Source organism: Chlorocebus sabaeus, chromosome 12 (assembly GCF_047675955.1).
Source record: "Chlorocebus sabaeus isolate Y175 chromosome 12, mChlSab1.0.hap1, whole genome shotgun sequence".
NCBI lineage: Eukaryota > Metazoa > Chordata > Mammalia > Primates > Cercopithecidae > Chlorocebus > Chlorocebus sabaeus.
In genome coordinates this window covers 10,426,945-10,447,212 of record NC_132915.1, presented here as the reverse complement: position 1 = coordinate 10,447,212, position 20,268 = coordinate 10,426,945, and the positions used below count along the sequence as shown (strand labels likewise).

Below are 20,268 nucleotides of genomic sequence, written 5' to 3'. Positions count from 1 at the left end.
CTGCATGTATATCTGTATTTCAGCCTACATGGCAGTAAGATGTATCTAATCACTCAACCAAAACTTGGGGTGTCACCCTGACTCTGTTTTTTTCCTCGGGTACTGAGGTCCCAGGTCCTGTGATTTCTACCTCCTTAAAGCATCTCGCTATTTTTCTATACCCACCATTTGTGCTAAATTAGCACTAATTAGCTATCTTCAGAGTGATACAGCCACACGCTGAGCATGATGGACAAGGACCTTCAAGCTCTACCTTGGTTCACCCCTCCATCTCATCTGAGTTCTGGGCATGACGGAAGAGACCCTTCTCCTCTCCACTTTTGCCTCTTGCCATTTCCTTGCCTTGGTTGTGATTACCTGCAGACGCCTGAATGAGTCATAGTCTTTCTCATATCCAGGATTGTACCCTTGCTGTTTTCCTCTGCCTAGATGCCCTCCTTTCCAACCCCCACTGTCCCACAACCCACCACCCCAATTGTCCACCATTTCATCTTGCTTACTCTTAATCTCTTTTCAAATTTTTCATGAGATGTCAGCTTCTCTAGGAAACTTCCCTGAAATCCCAGCCTTCCCTCCACCTTCACCCTCCACCGGCCCTTATCTGAATTAAGCACCCTGCCTGCTTGTTTTCATCGTCTTCTGAGACTCCTCTCTCATTACGCTGTCACTTAGGGGTCCAGAGGGCAGAGATGGAATGCTCAAATTAGGACGATTCAGGGAGGTATGGGAGAGGTGCAGGGGGACCATAAAGGATGGAGCAGGAACCCAAATTAGTAATAGCAGAGCTGGCACCAACCCTAGGCTCGAAGAGACAGAGGAGAGAGAGTGTGGTTACCAAAACCCAGAAAGAGAAAACCGTGTAAAATAGGGGATGTGGTGAAGAGCAGCAACCTGTGTTTGGCTGTGAACTGAGGCAATCTCGCAGGGAGGAGAGCAGAGGAAAGACTATCTTGGCTTCACTCTCCTTCCTTCTCCTTCATCTCATGTCAGGTGCCTCATTGGCTAAACCTACCAGCAACCAGAGGACAAGGAACGCGTGAAAATAATCTTACGGCTCAGAGAGTAGATTAGATGTAGAGCGACAAATGGATTATATTTAGCACAATCGCAGGTCTATTTGTTGATCCGTCTCCCTCATCAGGCTGAGTTACCTGAGGACAGAGAATGTTTCTCTTATATCTGCATCCCTAACATCTGGTGGACACTAGATACTCAAGAAATGCTTATGGATGAGATCAGAGAAGATGGTAAATTGGGCATTAGATGGAGGTTTGTGCTTTCTGAGCCTGCCACATGCTTTCTGGAGAATCCAAGGCAAAATGAGAAACAGAATGAGCTCTATACTTTTGTCTGATAAAAGAAAATATGATTTGGTGAGAAGAAATGAATAGTTTTAGCACTCAATGCTGGGAGGAACTGGGATCAGTCATGTGGCTGCCTCTATCAGAGGCTCTCAACTGCATAATGGACAGAATCTTTAACAGTGAAACCACAATGCAGAAACATTCTTAAAAATATTAGCCCTTGATAAAACCAAAGCCATGTTACAAAAAACCAAACAAAAGGTGGAACGGAATTCATATGGTCCACTTTGAGCTGAGAATATCTTTCAAGAAAATGGTTGTCTCAGACTTCGAGTCTGACCTCCTACATAAACCTTCAGTGCAGTCCTCCTTGTATTGTCTCTTCTCTCATCAGCCAAAAGATGGAAAGGATCGACTGAGGAACTTACACTGGAGGAGCATGGATTCATTAGATGGCAGAAACCTGGGTTTCTGAATGACTACTGTGGAACTGATCTCTGCCTACACCCTGCAAACTTTTGCACTGAGAGCAAGTAACACATTTTTAATGTGTTAAACCTCTGAGATCTGTTGGGTCTTATAGCAACAGTTATTTTACCCTAATACGGCTGTAAAATAATGTTCTAAAATCTACACTCGGGTTTGTTTAAAATATTATTGCCATGATTGTTATAATTATAATCCATAGTCCATATCATAATCAATTATTTTTATAGAAGTCCTTCTCAACTGACATCTCATAATGTGTGACTTCTTACATTGTTGCCTTCTATGTGTGAGATGCCTCTCTGAGTCTTTTTTGCTGGGACATGATAGAAAATAAAATATCGAACATTCTGATGTATTTTATAATGTACAAAGTCCTGTTTCATGCATTATCTCTTTAGATTGCCCCAATAAACCCGAGGAATATTTAAGAGTCTATAATCATCCTCATTTCACAAGTGATGAAACTCAGACATTTACATATAAAGTGGAAAAACCACTAATTTATTTATTTATTAAATAGAAAACTCACTAATTTATTTAAAGATTAATTGAGAGAATAATTTAGTCTGTCTGGAACCACGTACGTGTTAAGTTTTCTTAATTTTTCTTTTTAAGAAGATAATCTATGGCTACATAACAAACCACCCTGAAGTAATGACTTAAAACATTAAAAGTCATTGATTTTGCTCACAGAACTTGAACTGGAAGATAAAAACAGCTGTGAGTGAGGGTGGGGCTGGGCAGCTGGCTTCTTTGGGCATCTCTCCTTCTTTCTGTGGTCTTGTCACATGTCTCTACACGGCAGCCCTAGGGTAATCATGACAGCTGAAGGCTTTAGAGTGGGTGGAGGGGGAGAGGGAGGGAGGGAGGGAGAGAGAGAGAGAGAGAGAGAGAGAGAGAGAGAGAAGCAAGCAGGCAGAAGCTCTAATGCCTTATGACCTAACCTTGGAAATAAATTACACTGTGCCACTGCCACTACCTTTTCTTAGAAGCAAGCAGATAGGGTTGGTGCATATTTGAGAGGGGAATTAGACTTCACCTCTTGATTGGGAGAGTGTGAAAGAATTTGTGAATATGTTTTTAAATGACTACATTTCCCCTTTCTTTTTCTTTCTTTCTTTTTTTTTTTTTTGAGACGGAGTCTCACTCTATTGCCCAGGCTGGAGTACAGTGGCCCAATCCAGCTCACTGCAAGCTCCGCCTCCTGAGTTCACGCCATTCTCCTGCCTCAGCCTCTCAAGTAGCTGGGACTACAGGTGCCCGCCACCACGCCCGGCTAATTTTTGTATTTTTAGTAGAGACGGGGTTTCACTGTGTTAGCCAGGATGGTCTCGATTTCATGACCTTGTGATCTGCTTGCCTTGGCCTCCCAAAGTGCTGGGATTACAGGCGTGAGCCACTGCGCCCGCCTCACATTTCCCCTTTCTAAAATGCTTGTCTAAATTGGTGCACACGTGAAGCTTGGGTGTTAGTGACTCATCCAAGATTATTAACCTGTTAAATGGTTCCACCAATACTAGATCTAATTTTGTGACTCCAAATTTCATGCTCTTTCTCACTACTCCAGAAAATCTCCAGTGAACATCGTTGTCCATTACGGTAATTAAGACATTCTAGCTGCCAAATAGATTCAATCCTTTTAATTGACTTGAAAAATGTATTTTTTTTGTTTTGCAGAAAATAAATATTACCCATATGGCGGTCATCCACAAACACCTTCCAAGTTTATCCCAAACATCTGTGTTTTTTTTCTCCCAACAGGTGTATTCATTTGCATTTTCCCAGATGAATCATTCTTATTTTTGTTGTTATTTTTGACTGTATTTCTCACCCCTCAAGATCCTTTTGTGTTAATTACCAAGCTCACCGCTTAAGCTAATACGATCTCCCAATATGGGGACTTCCTCTTGATTCCTGTGTGCCCTTCCTGTGGGTCATTAATGCAATGTTATTTAAGACTAGCATTTGGCCGGGCACAGTGGTTCACACCTGCAATCCCAGCACTTTGGGGGGCCGAGCCGGGAGGAGGATCGCCTGAGGTCAGGAGTTCGAGACCAGTCTGGCCAACGTGGTGAAACCACATCTCTACTAAAAATACAAAATTAGCTGGGCGTAGTCACATGCCTGTAATCCCAGCTACTGGGTAGCTTGAGGCAGGAGAATCGCTTGAACCTGGGAGGAGGAGTTTGCGGTGAGCCGAGATTTCACAACTGCACTCCCGCCTAGGCCACAAGAGCTAAACTCTGTATCCAAAAAAAAAAAAAAAAAAAAAAAAAAAAAAGACTACGATTTGGATTTGCCGAAAGGCTTGAGGGGCAGTCTTTTGTTTTGTTTTGCCTTGTTTTCAAGAGGCCAAAATCTTCACAGTTGAAAATTTCTGTTGAACCACAGAGATCTGAACCAACTCAGTTTAGAAAGCCTGGGGATTTGAACAACGGTGTGGATGGGAAATCTCTTCATCTGTCAGTTTTCATCATTCTAGGCAGTAAAATCGATTTCCCTTTAGGAGTTTTTCTCCGTTTGGGGTTCACCAGCAGCGGGATGTGGCGAATCAACCCTTCTTCGTCCCCACCCAAACATTAGGTGGGAGCATGGGGTGGGAAGTGGAGAAAGTGGACAGAGGTCTCCAGTGGATATGGGATCTTTGTGTAGACCAGAACAGTCCTCAGAAATCTCATGCAAGCCACATAAGTACTGTTATATTTTCTAGTAGCCACTTTTTAAAAAGTAAACAGGTGAGGCCGGGCGCGGTAGCTCACGCCTGTAACCACAGCACTTTGGGAGGCTGAGACGGCCGGATCACAAGGTAAAGAGATAGAGACTATCCTGGCCAACACAGTGAAACCCCGTCTCTACCAAAAATACAAAAATTAGCTGGGCATGGTGACGCCTGACTGTAGTCCCAGCTACTGGGGAGGCTAAGGCAGGAGAATAGCTTGAACCCTGGAGGTGGAGGTTGCAGTAAGCCGAGATCGCGCCACTACACTCCAGCCTGGTGATAGAGCGAGACTCTGTGTCAAAAAAAGAAAGTAAACCGGTGAAATTAATTTTAGTAATATATTTTATTTAACCCAATGTATCCAAAATACTATCATTGGAACGTGTAATGAATATAAAAATATTCATGAGATATTTTTCATTCTCCTATCCATACTGTCTTGGACTCTAACGTGTATTTTACACTTTCAGCACAATTAATTTGGGACTAGCTACATTTCATCTCAACAATAGCCAACAGCATATTGGATAGCACAAATAAATTCTTCGTCTCTGTTGCTTCTTTGGGTCTAGGAGACCTTTCTTCGGATTGCAAACCTTTTTGCTTTCAAACCTCGGCTCCAACACCAGTCCGGCAGAGGAACCCATTCTAATGAGGTCCGCTCCCTTCCTGCCATTCTCTATTCCATTAACCTGTTTTGTGGTAAACATAGGACAGATCCTCCAAGATTACCTTATTAATTAGCTTACATATTTATTATCTATCTGTCCCACCAGAATGCAGGTTTCCGGAGGGCAGGGATTTTTAAAAACCTGTTTTGTTCTGTGATTTTCCCATACCGAGCACCGTGCCCGGCACAAGCTGGGATCCCAGTACACATCCCGGGGCGAAAGAACCGTGTTTCCCTGGAACCCAGGCAGAGGGCAGCTTAGCAGTGTGTCACAGGTGGGGCGCCCGCACTGGCTCCCAGGCCGGCGTGGGTGTGGGGCGAGTGGGTGTGTGCGGGGTGTGCGCGGTAGAGCGCGCCAGCGAGCCCGGAGCGCGGAGCTGGGAGGAGCAGCGAGCGCCGCGCAGAACCCGCAGCGCCGGCCAGGCAGGGCAGCTCGGAGGTGGGTGGGCCGCGCCGCCAGCCCGCTTGCAGGGTCCCCATTGGCCGCCTGCCGGCCGCCCTCCGCCCAAAAGGCGGCAAGGAGGCGAGAGGCTGCTCCAGAGCCCGGGCAGGAGACCCGGCCGAGCCAACGCCAGGGACTTTGTTCCCTCCGCGGAGGGGACTCGGCGACCCTCGCGGCGGCAGAGTCTGGTGCAGGCGCCTGGGCGGCTGCGTGGGATCTGCGCCCCCGACTCCCTCCCTAGCTGTGTTCCCGCCGCCGCCCCGCCTGTCTCCGGCGCTGGCGCCTATGGTCGGCCTCCGACAGCGCTCCGGAGGGACCCGGGGAGCTCCCAGGCGCCCGGGTGAGTGGCCAGGCGCGGCTCCCCGGTCCCCCTGGTCCCCGGCGCCAGCTTTTGCTTTCCCGGCCAGAGCGCGGTGGGGTTTGCCCGGGCAGTGCCTCGAGCAACTGAGAAGGCCAAGGCGGAGGGAAACTTGGCTTCGGGGAGAAGTGCGATCGCAGCTGGGAGGCTTCCCCAGCCCCGCGGGCCGGGTGAGAACAGGTGGCGCCGGCCCGACCAGGCGCTTTGTGTCGGGGCGCGGGGATCTGGAGCGGACGGCCGCGCCTCGGTGGGCCGCTCCCTTCCCTCCCTTGCTCCCCCGGGCGGCCGCACGCCGGGTCGGCCGGGTAACGGAGAGGGAGTCGCTAGGAATGTGGCTCCGGGGACTGCCTCGCTCGGGGAAGGGGAGAGGGTGGCCACGGTGGCAGGAGAGGCGCGGGAGCCGAGAGGTGGCGCGGGGGTGCCACCGTTGCCGCAGGCTGGAGAGAGATGCTTCCAGCGAGGAGCGTTCCGTCTGGGCGAGGGCTTCATTCTTCCGCTGCGTCCCTGGAGGTGGGAAAGCTGGGTGGGCGTGTGTGCAGAGAAAGGGGAGGCGGGGAGGCCAGTCACTTCCGGAGCCGGTTCTGATCCGAACAGACCGCCCAGCGTTCGGGGACGCGGACCTCGGGGTGCCGTGGTGCCCGGCCCCACGCGCGCACGAGGCTGAGGGGTCGGGGGCGTCTCTGACCGCCCAGCTTTAACAAAGGGTGCTCCTCTCCACCCCGCGAGGAGGGGCAGCTTCGGAGACCCGGTCTTCAGCGAGCGGGTCTTAGCGCCGGGGAGGTCTACTTCCTTTTGGGGTTGCCATTTTACTATTATTATTGCCTTTTTTCCCCCCCCCCCAAAAGGACTGGAGACTGATGCATGAGGGGGCCACGGAGGCGCAGGAGCGGTGGTGATGGTTTGGGAAGCGGAGCTGAAGTGCGCTGGGCTTTGGTGAGGCGTGACAGTTTATCATGACCGTGTTCAGGCAGGAAAACGTGGATGATTACTACGACACCGGCGAGGAACTTGGCAGGTAAAGGGGGTCCCGGAAACGTACCCTCCTGGATTGTGGAGATGCATAACGATGGGACCGTTGGGTGGTAAACAAATGCAGTTCGAATCAGGTGTCTCCTTCGCCCTTTCTGGAGATGCGCAAATCATAGAGAAAAGAGTTACTAACCCAGCGATAAACTGCCTGATCCAAGGGCCTGGGGGTGGAGGAGAGGCAGCCGTTCTGGGCTAGGTTGTGATGCACAGTATATTGATCAAGTTCCCTGGACAAAAACATTTAATTGTCTGCACTAACTCTTGTCAGCCCCTTGCCCTTCTGTGACAACAGGACAAACACTAAGATTATAATTGCAACTGGAGTTAGCTTTTATGTGTGATTTAAACGGAGAGTACAAACTAACTAATAGGTTTTAAAAATCTTAGTACTTTTTCCTCTATCTAAATTTTCAGTGTAATGTGAGCAAGTATTGGTAGGTGGTAAATGGAGACTTGTCAGATGTTGATGTTGGGCTTGGATTTTGAAACTTCTTCCAACCAGGAATTTAATTATGTGGTTGGTATTGGTGGTTGCTTTGGTTTCATTTACAATGTTAAATTTTTAACAAATCAATGAAAGTCTAATATGGGTATCTGGATTCAGAACATACCTCCATTGCCCTAGCAGCTGTGATTCTCAGTGTAAAATCTTTCCGTTTCTAGGTAAACAAAGAATGGTTTCTTTCGGGGCATCTAAGGGCTGATTGCTGTTTCCTTTGAGTGTGTATTAGACAGTGTTTTGGGCTCTGGTCAACTTTAGTAGAAAACCTAGTTTTCATACCTACGTTTAAAACTGAATTTATGGAATTTGTGGTGTATTTGCATTGTGAGTGGAGTAGGCAAAAGGATATTTAAACAAACAAAATATGTACTTATATGTGCATTGAAATATGTATTTTCCCATATACATCTGATGTCCTGATACAAAGCTTTCTTTTTCTCCATGAAAAGCAAATTAAAAAACACCCACATCCTGGATTACCTAATGAGAATTATGGAAACTAAGCTTAACTAAATTTTTTAAAAATTCAAACGATAGTGTAGAATTTTTTAAAAAGTTAACTGTAGCAGAGTATTTCTCTAAATATTTAGTACTGACTGAAAACATCGATGGGGGCCTGTGCTTAGGAAGAACGCTCTGTATATTGATGATCTGGTGAGTAAATAAGGAAAACTCTTCAAAAATCACATTTCATGGATATGTTTAAGATTAAAGTTTAAGAGTGTGCGGTTGAAATACTTGGTTTAACTGGAATTAAATAACTTTCCTGTGGTTTTCAGCAAGATGAGTGGTATTTGGAGTTTTCCTTTGGGACTGGAAGAAAAAAGCAAAAAACTACATTTTAATTTGATTTGCGTAGTGCGGCCTGATCATTTAAGTGTTGTTAGAGAGATGACTGAAATTAGTTGAGATTATTGTATTGTGGATTAAGTATAATGACCTTATTTTCATTATGATTTTTTGGTACAATTATGTGTTATGAGAAAGAAATAGAAAAAGAGGCCTCCCTGTGGTTGGCGAAGGGAGTTTGTGATCTTTATTTCGTGGGCGTGATGATGAGGGGAGTGAGTGGTTTGCTTATTTGTCACTAGCACATTGATTTGCTCCGTGTACATTTCTTTGTATAACGTTCTGCCCACTATGCAAGGTAAACTGACAAATTGTTTATTAAATAATTTATGTGACCTAGGAATTTTAAAGAAATGCTCTGAAAACCTGGAAGTCTGAAGTTTTTAAAAATGAAATGTATAGACTCATCTATCCTGTATAACTGCTACTGTTTTAGCCAAAAAATGAGTGAATGATTGGGTTTTGGAAAATTGTTCAAGTCCTGTGATTTTATGTCTGCCTTGGATGTAGCCACTTCCTGAAAACAAGTCCGGATGTAAGATGGACATGTAGGAAGATGCTGCTTATATGACATCATGTATCACTGAGGGAAGATTGGAAGTGGAGGCAGGAGTTTGGTAGCAGGAAAATGGAAATGGGCAGATATGTGGCACAAATGCAAGGTCATTCTAAGCAGTGAGTTACTGCAGACCAGTATCTGAGATTTAAGACTTTCATTTGGCCAGGCGCGGTGGCCCACGCCTGTAATCCCAGCACTTTGGGAGGCTGAGGTGGGCGGATCACGAGGTCAGGAGTTTAAGACCAGCCTGGCTAACACAGTGAAACAACGTCTCTACAAAAAATACAAAAAAAATTAGCGGGCTTGGTGGTGTGTGCCTGTAGTCCCAGCTATTTGGGAGGCTGAGGCACGGAATCGCTTGAACCTGGGAGGTGGAGGTTGCAGTGATCGGAGATCGTGCCACTGCACTCCAGCCTGGGTGACACAGTGAGACTCTGTCTGAAAAAAAAAAACCAAAAAAACAAAAATACTTTACTTACATATCTTTAGCAGTCATGTAAATAACAACGATTCACTTACCTTATAAATGTAGTGAGACACAGTACATAGCCAGGAGAAAAGATGAGATTTTGAAGAAGTAGAGTACAGTATTATTGTTAATATTATTTTATTTCTAGGAAAACTGAAAATGTGCGTATTTGTGTGTACTGCCTAAGACTTCTGTAAAAACTCTCTGTCAACTGTCAGAAACTTTATAAAGTATTACAACTATTGCAGCAGTGATAGAGCAGATGGACCACTGGACAGATACCCTGGTCCAAAACCTGGCTCTGCAACTTACTAGTTTTCTTGAACAGGCCATTTACCCACTCTGACACTCAGGATTTTCATCTATAATATAAGAGAGAGATCTAGTGCTTATTTCATGGGTGTTGTAAAAATCAAGTAATCTAACTTGTAAAAGTAGTTTATCAGCAGTAGAGAATTAAACAAGTATAGATATTACCTGTAGACTGGCTGAGACATGTGGGTGCCCCAGGCAAGCTAATAACTTGGCCGGCAACTCAATATTCTTTAAGTTTCTGTTTACCAACTTTGGGAGGGGATGCCCTATAGGAAAAGGGTCAGGAGGACAAGGGTTGCTGACAGCATTCACCCTCCGCTATGATTCTGAATAATGCAGCCCTGGCTTTGAGCTGGCACACCCCGCAAACAGAAGCAAGTCCCTGCAGCAGATGCACGGGTTATGTTTAGAAGGGGGTTTGGTGGCCTTCAATTTGGCTCCTGGAGGCCCTTTAGGGTCTCACCCTCTGTCCCAGGAGGTGGAACAAAGAACTGCCTCTATTATGTGTAATAGTCTCTGGGAGGAGTTCTTATAAATGCAGTTTTCTCCATCTGCTATTATACCGGGTTGTTTTAATGCCCCAGGATGCCCTAGCATCTCTTATCAGTTGGCACCTTGGGCAGCTGCGGGCTGACTTGCCACATTGTCGGGCTCTAGTTACACCCTTGGCCGTCGTTCAGCCTAACCTGTGAGCCTCCTGGGCACCTCTCTGTGTACACTGCTTTCCTGAGGGACTGCCCTTCTTTCCTGTTGCACCATCTGACCTTATATGATCTCAAGACCTAAGTCCTACTTCCTTAATGAATCCTTCCACAATGAGTTTCCCCTTTTTAAGTCAGGTGACTTCTCTGAGACTCTCTTTGTCCATGACCATAGACTGCCCAGTGACATGTTCCATCCTGTTTGACATTTATTAGTCTTGTATTCCTCTTTGCAGCCAGCTTTTGGATTTCTTTGGGGCATGCCCTGTGGTGTGGAGTTGTTGTGGTCCTTTCTCCCCATAGCGTGCAGTGTGCCATAGACTTCCTACATTGATTAATATCAGGATTAATGCATGCCTAAATGAGCTAGTGCAGTTTGGCAGGTGCAATTTTGAGACCAGAATGGGGATGTACGATACAAACGATGATGCAGAGGCTGATGCTGTTAGAGAGGCAGTGTGCTCATTTGGAAAGTGGGGAGACACCAACCCTGGTAGGGTGTTGTGAGAATTGCAGATGTGACTTTAAACTTCTATCATGCAGTCACTGGCTAATATCTGTCTGTCTTTTTAGTCTATAGATACGCATTTACTGAACACCTGCTAAGTGTCATGTGTCTAAAATATATATATTTGTATGTATGTAATATATTTTTTATATATATATGTTTCCGAGACAGGTCTTACTCTGTTCCCCAGCCTGGAGTGCAGTGGCATTATCATAGCTCACTGTAACCTTGAACTCCTGGGCTCAAGCAGCCCTCCCACCTCGGCCTTCCAAAGCTCTGAGATTACAGGGCAGAGACACTGTGCCTGGCCTCTAATGTATTATTTTTATTATTTTTATTAACCTGTTTTCTCCATCACGGCATTTACCACATTGCATAATAACTGCTTATTTGATGATCTGCTTTCTCCATGGGGCCATTACCTTGGACTTGCTCCTCCCTTTTTATTTCTAATGCCCAGGTTGATGCATGACACTTAGAAGGCACTCAGTAAATGCATGCTGATAGACTAGACTGGTGGATCAATATATGTAAAGCAACTTGAAAGAATATGTATGTATTAGGCCCTCAATAAATGATGGCTTGCGGTGAAGATGAACACTTAGGATATAATGGCTGCCGCTCATCAAAATAAAACTGCTCTTGTTTTTGCATTCTTTGTGGCTCAGCAGTCATGAGCACAGCAGCCAAAATTTTCAAGCACAAGATCAGTTTTAAACAAAACAAATGAAATGGAGCATTAAATATTTTACCTTGGTTTGGATGGTCATTGGAAGCTAATAATTCAAGTTTAAAACATTGCCCTTTCGGCGTAAAATCCATAGGCATTTTCATTGAAGTAAGAAGTTGTCGTAAGTCCTGGCAGTCCAAGTGCATCTCTCGGCTGGTTCACTGCGAATTGCTGGAGTCAGTCCTAAGACTAATGGCAACCCTGTGTGGCTCATAGAAGGGGAGAGACTTTCTGGCATGTTTTTTCTTCGGAAATGGGAACCACAGGCCACTGGTGGGTTTCTGCATCCTTATAGGACTGTGCTAAATGTGACATTTTTCCTCTTAGTATTTTTGACTCAGAATGCTCTCAGATGTTTCCTCTGATAGGAAAGGGTCCAAAGTTTTAAGAGAGATAAAGTTCCGATACATAGATTAAAGGCAACAGTTAGTGATTTTAAAAGTGTGTACGTTTTAGGAAGGTCTAGTAATAATCTTCCAGGATACGAAGCGAAGACATGATGGTGTTGGTGAGTGGCAGTTTGTTCGAATGCTTGCTTGCTGGCACTGGGAGCGTGTTGCTGGGTTACTAGGGCAGGCATCATGTAGGTTCAAGGGGGCAGGAACAGAGTGGGTGGAGGTGCTTATTGGTCAGGAAGCCAAGGAACATGGAAGCTCGCTTCTTGGTCCCCCATGTTCTTTTACCATCAGCTTGTGTCTCACCCAGCCAATGAGGAACCTGAACGCCCCATATCATTGGCATATGCCCCTGCGAAGCCATGAAAAACTCATAGGAAACCTTCAGAGATGGATGCCCAGATAAATTCCAGTGCACTCGTCCCTCAGTATCCATGGCGGATTAGTTCCAGGACCTCTGGGGACACCAAAATCCACAAATGCTGAAGTCCTTTATATAAAATGGCATAGTATTTGCATATAACCGATGTAATCTTCCCATATATCTTAAATCATCTCTGGATTACTTAATGATACTTAGTACAATGTAAATGCTACCTAAGTAGTAGCATTATAATGTTTAGGGAATAATAACCAGAAAAAAAAGTCTGTATATATTCAATATAGTTGCAGTTTTTTTCCCTGAATATTTTTGGTACGAGGTTGGTTGAATCCATGGATGCAGAACCCACAGGTCTAGAGGGCCGACTGTAGTTGTATACAGGTGTTATATCAGGAGAGGCAACATTGGCTCTTCTGCCTTTGTCTCTTCCCTCCTAGCAGAGTTGTAATCCAGACCACTTCTTTCCAGGTGATTGGGGGTGAGGGGCAAGCTGCTGGGTATCTGATATCCGGGAGTGACATGGTCAAGGTCATATGGCGTGACTCAGCAGGGAAATGTGTTAGGAACTTTCATCCTTCATTCTAGTCAACTGCCATGAGTACCTAACATTTTATATAAATTAAGTGAATATTATTTTAGTAGAAATTTATTTCTGATTATGAGACAAAGGAAGCCACCCTGCTGACACGAGGGGAGTGGTTTCCATTGGGGAAGAGTACCCTGGCGAGCTCAGGGACTTTGTTGGTTTATGTTTTTTTGTTTTTTTTTTTTTTTGAGACAGACCCTCACTCTGTCGCCCAGGCTGGAGTGTAGTGGCGCAATCTCGGCTCACTGCAACCTCCTACCTCCGAGTTCAAGCGATTTTCCTGCCTCAACCTCCCGAGTAGCTGGGATTACAGGTGCCTGCCACCGCACCTGGCTTATTTTTTGTATTTTTAGTAGAGACGGAGTTTCACCATCTTGGCCAGGCTGGTCTTGAACTCCTGACATCGTGATCCACCCGCCTCAGCCTCCCAAAGGGCTGGGATTACAGGCGTAAGCCACTGCGCCCGGCCTTTTGTTTTTTTGGAGACAAAGTCTTGCTCTGTTGCCCAGGCTAGAGTACAGTGGGGCGATCTTGGCCCACTGCAACCTCTGCCTCCCCAGTTTAAGCGATTCTCTGTCTCAGCCTCCCAAATAGCTGGAATTACAGGCATATACCACCACACCTGGCTAATTTTTAAATTTTTAGTAGAGGTGGGGTTTCACCATGTTGGCTATGCTGGTCTTGAACTCCTGACCTCAATTGATCCACCTACCTCGGCTTCCCAAAGTGCTGGGATTACAGGCGTGAGCCGCTGTACCCGGCTGGGACTTTGACCTGGAAGACGGCTGAGTGACCAGCATTGCCTCCCTTCACATTTTATCCACCTGTGTTTGGACAGGTCGAGTGGCTTTCTCCAGGCAGCTGATTAAAAGGTGATAAGACGTGGACCCAGAACCCTGGGCTAGGCCTATTTCATTATCTGTGCTACTTAGGATTTGACAATTTTCTATTTTTGAAAGCCAGATGAAGTTGATATTTAAGAGAGCTGAAGTAGGCAGCCATTTGATGCCGATTTATTTCAGCATCTGCATGGAGAAAATGGTTAGGGATAAACAGTAGCTGCTTCATGGTAGGTTTTCATTTGAGGCCTAGCCAAAGGCAACAGGGTCAGCCCTTTGAGCTCAGAACTTTTGCAGGCCTTAGCGACATACTGGGACCTTCTTTCCTTTTCCAAGTGGCTTGCACCTTGCAGTTCTGAATGATGTTAACATGTGGTGTAGTTTTACTAAAGTCCCAAGTTAATGGTTTACCTTTTTAGAAAACTCCAAAAACACTTTCATTGTTATTTAACTTTTGAATAATGTAATGTCTTAAGAGTGTTGTCTCTGATCTGTGCGCCTACCTGCCAGTGACCAACAGCTTCTCATTTCATTACGCCACAGCTAGTCTGGCTAGCTTACAGTTGGTGTGTGATTGTTTGAGACTTTATGTGGAAGATAATACTTAATTGTTTTGTTCTGGTTTGTTGGGGTAAATTCTCCAAATGGAATGCATCCTTTCTCGGCTTGAAAGAGGTTATATGACAGTACAATTATTTATAATAAATCCAATGTATGACTTTGGGTACATTCTATTATAAATGAACTTTTTAAAAGGTGCAGTTAGGGTGGAAGGAAAAAGAAGTTGACATTCCGATTTTCCACATCATCTAACTAAAATGGATTTAAACTAACCTTCTCTAACTAGTAAATCTTTCTCAGGTAAGTACAGTTGTATCCCAGCTCTAGAGTTAATGTGCTAGGGGGTTTTTACACATAAAAAATCTAAAACCTAAAATAGTTGTATTTTATGTTCTATCCCAATCCAAAACAAAACAAAACAATCATGTGATAGTAACTAATCTTTGGAGATACCTGACAAGCGTGATCCATAGTGACATGCGTTTGTCACTTTGTTCTTCTTTAGGTGACACTGAGAGCTGGTGTGGCTTATGGATCATGCTGTTGTCATTTATGTATAATGTTGCTTACTCTGAGAAGAGATCATGGGGCCTTTTTTTTTTTCTTTCTTTGAGACGGAGTTTCACTCTTGTTGCCCAGGCTGGAGTGCAATGGCGCCATCTCGGCTCACTGCAACCTCTACCTCCCAGGTTCAAGCGATTCTCCTGCCTCAGCCTCCTAAGTAGCTGGGATTACAGGCATGCGCCTCCACGCCTGGCTAATTTTGTGACATTGAGAGCTGGTGTGGCTTATGGATCACACTGTGGTCATTTATGTATAACGTTGCTTACTCTGATAAGTGATCATTGGCCTTTTTTTTTTTTTGAGATGGAGTTTCACTCTTGTCGCCCAGGCTGGAGTGCAATGGCGCGATCTTGGCTCACTGCAACCTCTGCCTCCTGGGTTCAAGCGATTCTCCTGCCTCAGCCTCCTAAGTAGCTGGGATTACAGGCATGTGCCTCCACTCCTGGCTAATTTTGTATTTTTAGTAGAGGCAGGGTCTCCCCATGTTAGTCAGGCTGGTCTTGAACTCCTGACCTCAGGTGATCCGCCCGCCTCAGCCTCCCAAAGTGTTGGGATTACAGGTGTGAGCCACCACGTCCGGCGTTCACGGGGCTTTTACCTTATGTACTACCTTTTGATGTTTCAGTTGTGAGCTTGAGGAATTTTATTCAGTAACCTAACGTATGATTAGAGATGCCAGAGTGGTGGGGAGGGGAGGGAAGGAGGTTGGGAGAATGTTGTTGGTTTTTTTTTTTTTTTCCTTTTATAAACACATACAACTTTGGACGAAGAACATAATGTTTCAGCAAATGAGTGCTTGTAAACTGCCGATCTCTGGAGTGTGAAAAGTTTATATTGATGGCGCTTATATTCATAAGCCTGATGGGTTTTGGCTGGGAAATTTGGCTCGAGGTATGGACTTCTTTTGGGACACATTTTATTTTCTGTCAAAACTGCCTGATTATTCTTATTTAGGAAATATGTGATGAATGGGGCTGGCTGGTAAATGTTTTAAGTGCAGTTGTTATAAATTTTCACTTACAAGAATGAACTAATTTTCATTGTTGAATAGTTATATCTTAGTTCATTGCTTTTTACTTTCAAAACTGTATAAACTTTTCCTTTTTTTTTTTTTTTGGAGACAATGTGTCACTCTGTCGCCCAGGCTGGAGTGCAGTGGCATGCTCTCCGCTCACAGCAACCTCCGCGTCCTGAGTTCAAGTGATTCTCCTGCCTCAGTCTCCTGAGTAGCTGGGACTACAGGCACCCGCCACCACACCCGGCTAATTTTTGTATTTTTAGTAGAGATGAGGTTTCACCATGTTGGCCAGTTTGGTCTGTGACCTCAGGTGATCTGCCCTCCTTGGCCTCCCAAAGTGCTGGGATTACAGGCATGAGCTGCCGCGCTGGTCCACCTTTTCCTTTTTACCTTAAAAAGATTGTCAGGATTTTTGAGACCTTGCTACATCCCCTGACACCTGACCCACAGTATAGAATTTTCCAGGTGAAAAAGACATGTAGAGAAAGACATCAATGCCATTCTTTTTTTCCCCGTTCATGAAAATGATTAGATTTTCCTTTGAGCTGCCTGTCTGTGTGTCTGCCTAGCACCTCGTACGTCTCTCCAGGACAGGGCTGCCTCTGAGAGAGGAGGATAGGTGCACCTAAAGCGATGTAAGAAAAAAAGTGGCAGAAGGTTATGATGGGACAGGCAGAGAGGAGAGGTCAGAATTTAGTGTTGATTCAGTTCTGATCTTTCCACCCTCCTTTGAGAGGTTTTTCTAAATTGTTTTGCCTCCTCTGTGTAAAGCTCAATTTTGGGGCCATCTGTGGTTTATGGGTAAGCAGCAGAAATGTGTGTCTCCGGGAAAGTGATGAAAGGCTGCAACCTTTGGAGTGTAATATTTAATAGACTAGGAGTTACAAGCTGTTTGGCTTTATAAAAACAAAGCTACGGGCGCTGCAGGTATACGTACCCTGTGGAGAACAAACTTTTAACGGGTACTGCTGATGTTGGAGATGCTAAATGGCACATAATACACAGAAGAGCTGTCCTTAGGAATTTGGTAAGGCAAAAAGTGCTAAAAAGTTATTTATTACCTTAAAATAATATTTCATTGGCCTATACATCAGTATAATTGAAAGCAGAGCCTGCCACATTTTCTTTTCTTTTTTTTTTTTTTGGAGATAGAGTTTTGCTCTTGTTGCCCAGGCTGGAGTGCAATGGCGTGATCTCAGCTCACCTCAACCTCCGCCTCCCGGGTTCAAGTGATTCTCCTGCCTCAGTCCCCCGAGTAGCTGGGATTACAGGCATGCGCCAGCACACCCAAGCTAATTTTATATTTTTAGTAGAGATGGGTTTCTCCATGGGTTTCTGCATGTTGGTCATGCCGGTCTCGAACTCCCGACCTCAGGTGATCCGCCTGCATTGGCCCCCCAAAGTGCTGGGATTACAGGCGTGAGCCACCGCGCCCGGCCATCCTGCCAGCGTTTTCTTCTGTGCGCTTGGGATGGGAATATAGAAAATTGTCTTCCTAGATATTGGCTTTGCCACTCAAAGTCTCTACAATCAGTGTGTGAACGGCTGGGAGCGATGCCAGAATGTTTCACAGATTTCATTCCTGGGAGCTCTTCTGGCGTCAGATGATCGCGGTTTCTTTTCCTTCTGAACCACAGCACATGGAGGAGGCCCCTTTCTCACTCACTCCGTTCCTTTGCCATTCATGGAGACAGTGGCACCAGTCAGCCCACGGCCAGGCCGCTTTTGCCCTTTTCCTAACTAAGTCACTATAGATGGACTAAACAGAAGATATTTACTGTTTGCCCATTTAGAATCGATAAGGGTGTGCCCTGGTCTCCATCATATATTCTATTACGTCCAGCCTCAGGTATCTGTTTCAATTGTTTGGGAGAGGAAGTGAATTAGCACAAGTGGAATATCTACAGGATGAAAAGTGGTCAGTCTGTGCGTTCCTCCCCACCCCTTCGTTGGCTGGAAGAGATAACGCTTGTCATGTATGGAGCGGACAGGGGACTGTCAGCCTTGTGGCCATGGAGAAGCAGGAAGTCCCAAATCAATTTGATTTGGGCATTGAATGAGTAGATCCTGTTTTAACAATACGACTCATTAATATGAACCATCATTTTGTAGGTCTTGTCTTTAGAAGCAACATTCTCTCGAGTGCAAAGAATGTTTATCTGCATTGAGAGAAGTAATAATAACCTGGAGAATGAGAAGGAAAAGACACATGTGAAATGACCCAGCCAGTTCCTCCTGGCACCCTCTCCAGAGCATTTCCTGGGCTACTCCTCCAGGAAGGCTCCTGCTCTGATTTCCTGTATTCCTTCAAGATTTGGAGTAGATAACTGCCCACATGACATTCTTCTTACAGGGGACGTATGCGTGGGATTCTTGGCTTCCCCTATGGACTGTGAGTTTTCTGAGGGAAGGGAACATGGCCTTTTGTCTCTGGTGCTGGTTGGGATTAAGCTAAGTGCACAGTAAGCCATGTTTATTTAGTTGCCTTATAAAGGTACATATGCAGAAATTAGAACAGTGTTTCAGGGCTTTGGACCCAAATCCCTGTCTCCACAAAACACGTTAGCTGTTACTTTGGGAAGGTCACTTGACTTCTGTGAGATTTAGTTTTTCTCGTCTGTAAAATGGGGATAGTCGTTACTGCTACTTCGTAAGGTGGTTGTGAGGATGCCCGTGATATGTGTAAAGTGCTTGACACAGTGCTAGGCACACAGCAAGTGCTCGAGAGGTGGACGCTAGTTAACAAGACAGAGCAGGAACAGGAGAGAGAGGGAGAGAGACAGTATAACATTCTTCTGAATCTGTGTTCCTCGGTCCTACCTCTTCTCCATTCGTTCCTGGCCTGGCCTCCCACAGGCGGAGTGCGGGTGACGGCTCACTTCTCCTCGGTTTCATCCTTCCTCCCTCTCTTCTCCTCTGCCTGTCTCTCCTTTGGCTCAGCCTGCCCGGTGGGCTTATTCTGCCAAGTTTGCCGTTGCTTATCTGATCCATTTTTCTAGGTATGCCTGCCTCCTTCCAGCTGGACTCAGTTTATGTGCTGGGCTCCCTTGGTGAGTCCACCTTATTATGTGTTCATTAGATGATGCTTAGGGTTCCTAAGAAACATATTGACTAGGAACTTAGCTGTGCATTTGAAAGTTGACTGCTGAAGGCAGAGCTTCAAGGATACCCTTTTCAAAGTCCACCAGACACCATGGGAAAGGAAGGGAAAAGCTTCATATTAAGGAGGATCTATTAAGATGGGAAGAGATGCATTTAAGGAAGTAGAGACAACTACAAACTGCTCTGTGCCAGGAGGAGTTAGCTGCTCGGCAAGAAGGCTGCTGGGACATGCTTTGAGGGATATCATCCTGGTGTTATAGGGAACCTGAGACTATGTGAGCACATAAATTCGTGTTTTTAATGCAGTGTGCTTCATTTCCTGAAAGGTAGTTTTTTTGTTTGTGTGTGTGTGTGTGTGTGTGGTTTTTTTTGTTTGTTTGTTTTTGACATGGAGTCTCTGTCACCTGGCCCGGAGTGCAGTGGCGCGATCTCAGCTCACTGCAACCTCCGCCTCCTGGTTTTAAGCGATTCTCCTGCCTCAGTCTCCCGAGTAGCTGGGATTACAGGCCCAGTTAACTTTTTGTATTTTTAGTAGAGACGAGGTTTTACCATGTTGGCCAGGCTGGTCTCAAACTCCTGACCTCAGGTGATCCACCCACCTCAGCCTCCCAAAGTGCTGGGATTGCAGATGTAAGCCACTGTGCCCGGCCTGATTTTATTTTTTTAGCTTGCTTTTTCAATGAAAAACCGTCTTTTATTTATTTGTTTATTTTTTAGAGACGAGGTCTTCCTATGTTACCCAGGCACAGTGGCGTGATCCTAGCTCACTGCAGCCCCAAATTCCTGGGCTCAAGTGATCCTCTCACCTCAGCCTCCTGCGTAGCTGGGGCTATAGGCATGTGCCAACACACCTGGCTTAAAAGCCATCTTAAGTGGCCAAATAAGACACTGGGAATTTGATTAGGGATACAAATAATTGATTTTTTTTTCATGGATCTTTATGGAGAAAGGAGTCTGAGATGAGTGTGGACACCTGAGTCCCCGACCAAGCGAAGCCTAGTGCAGCATGTGAGACAGACGGCAGATTCTGAAGCTCCATTCAGTTCTGACACATACCAATTTAAGATGTGAAAATGAGTGTTTTGCCAAGCCAGAACTGTCCGTGCCAAGAAAAGCCTATTAGGTTGGTGGCTGAAAGGCTGGATTGTTAGGATGTACTGAATGGCGAGGCCCTGCC

At 45.4% G+C, this 20,268-nt stretch overlaps 1 protein-coding gene across 5 annotated transcripts in view; it reads left to right on the top strand.

The window, feature by feature from the left end:
* The first annotated feature begins 5,530 nt into the window (after positions 1-5,530).
* The window catches only part of DAPK1 (death associated protein kinase 1), a 210,384-nt gene continuing 195,646 nt past the window's right edge, over positions 5,531-20,268 (top strand). For 2 of the 5 annotated variants that reach the window (XM_007969669.3, XM_007969670.3), the window contains exons 1-2: positions 5,637-5,964; positions 6,828-6,997. In XM_007969669.3, coding sequence (XP_007967860.2) covers positions 6,936-6,997 — 62 coding nt within the window. In that variant the 5' untranslated portion in view covers positions 5,637-5,964; positions 6,828-6,935. The other 3 variants (XM_037998596.2, XM_037998595.2, XM_037998598.2) reach the window with 3 other exon arrangements.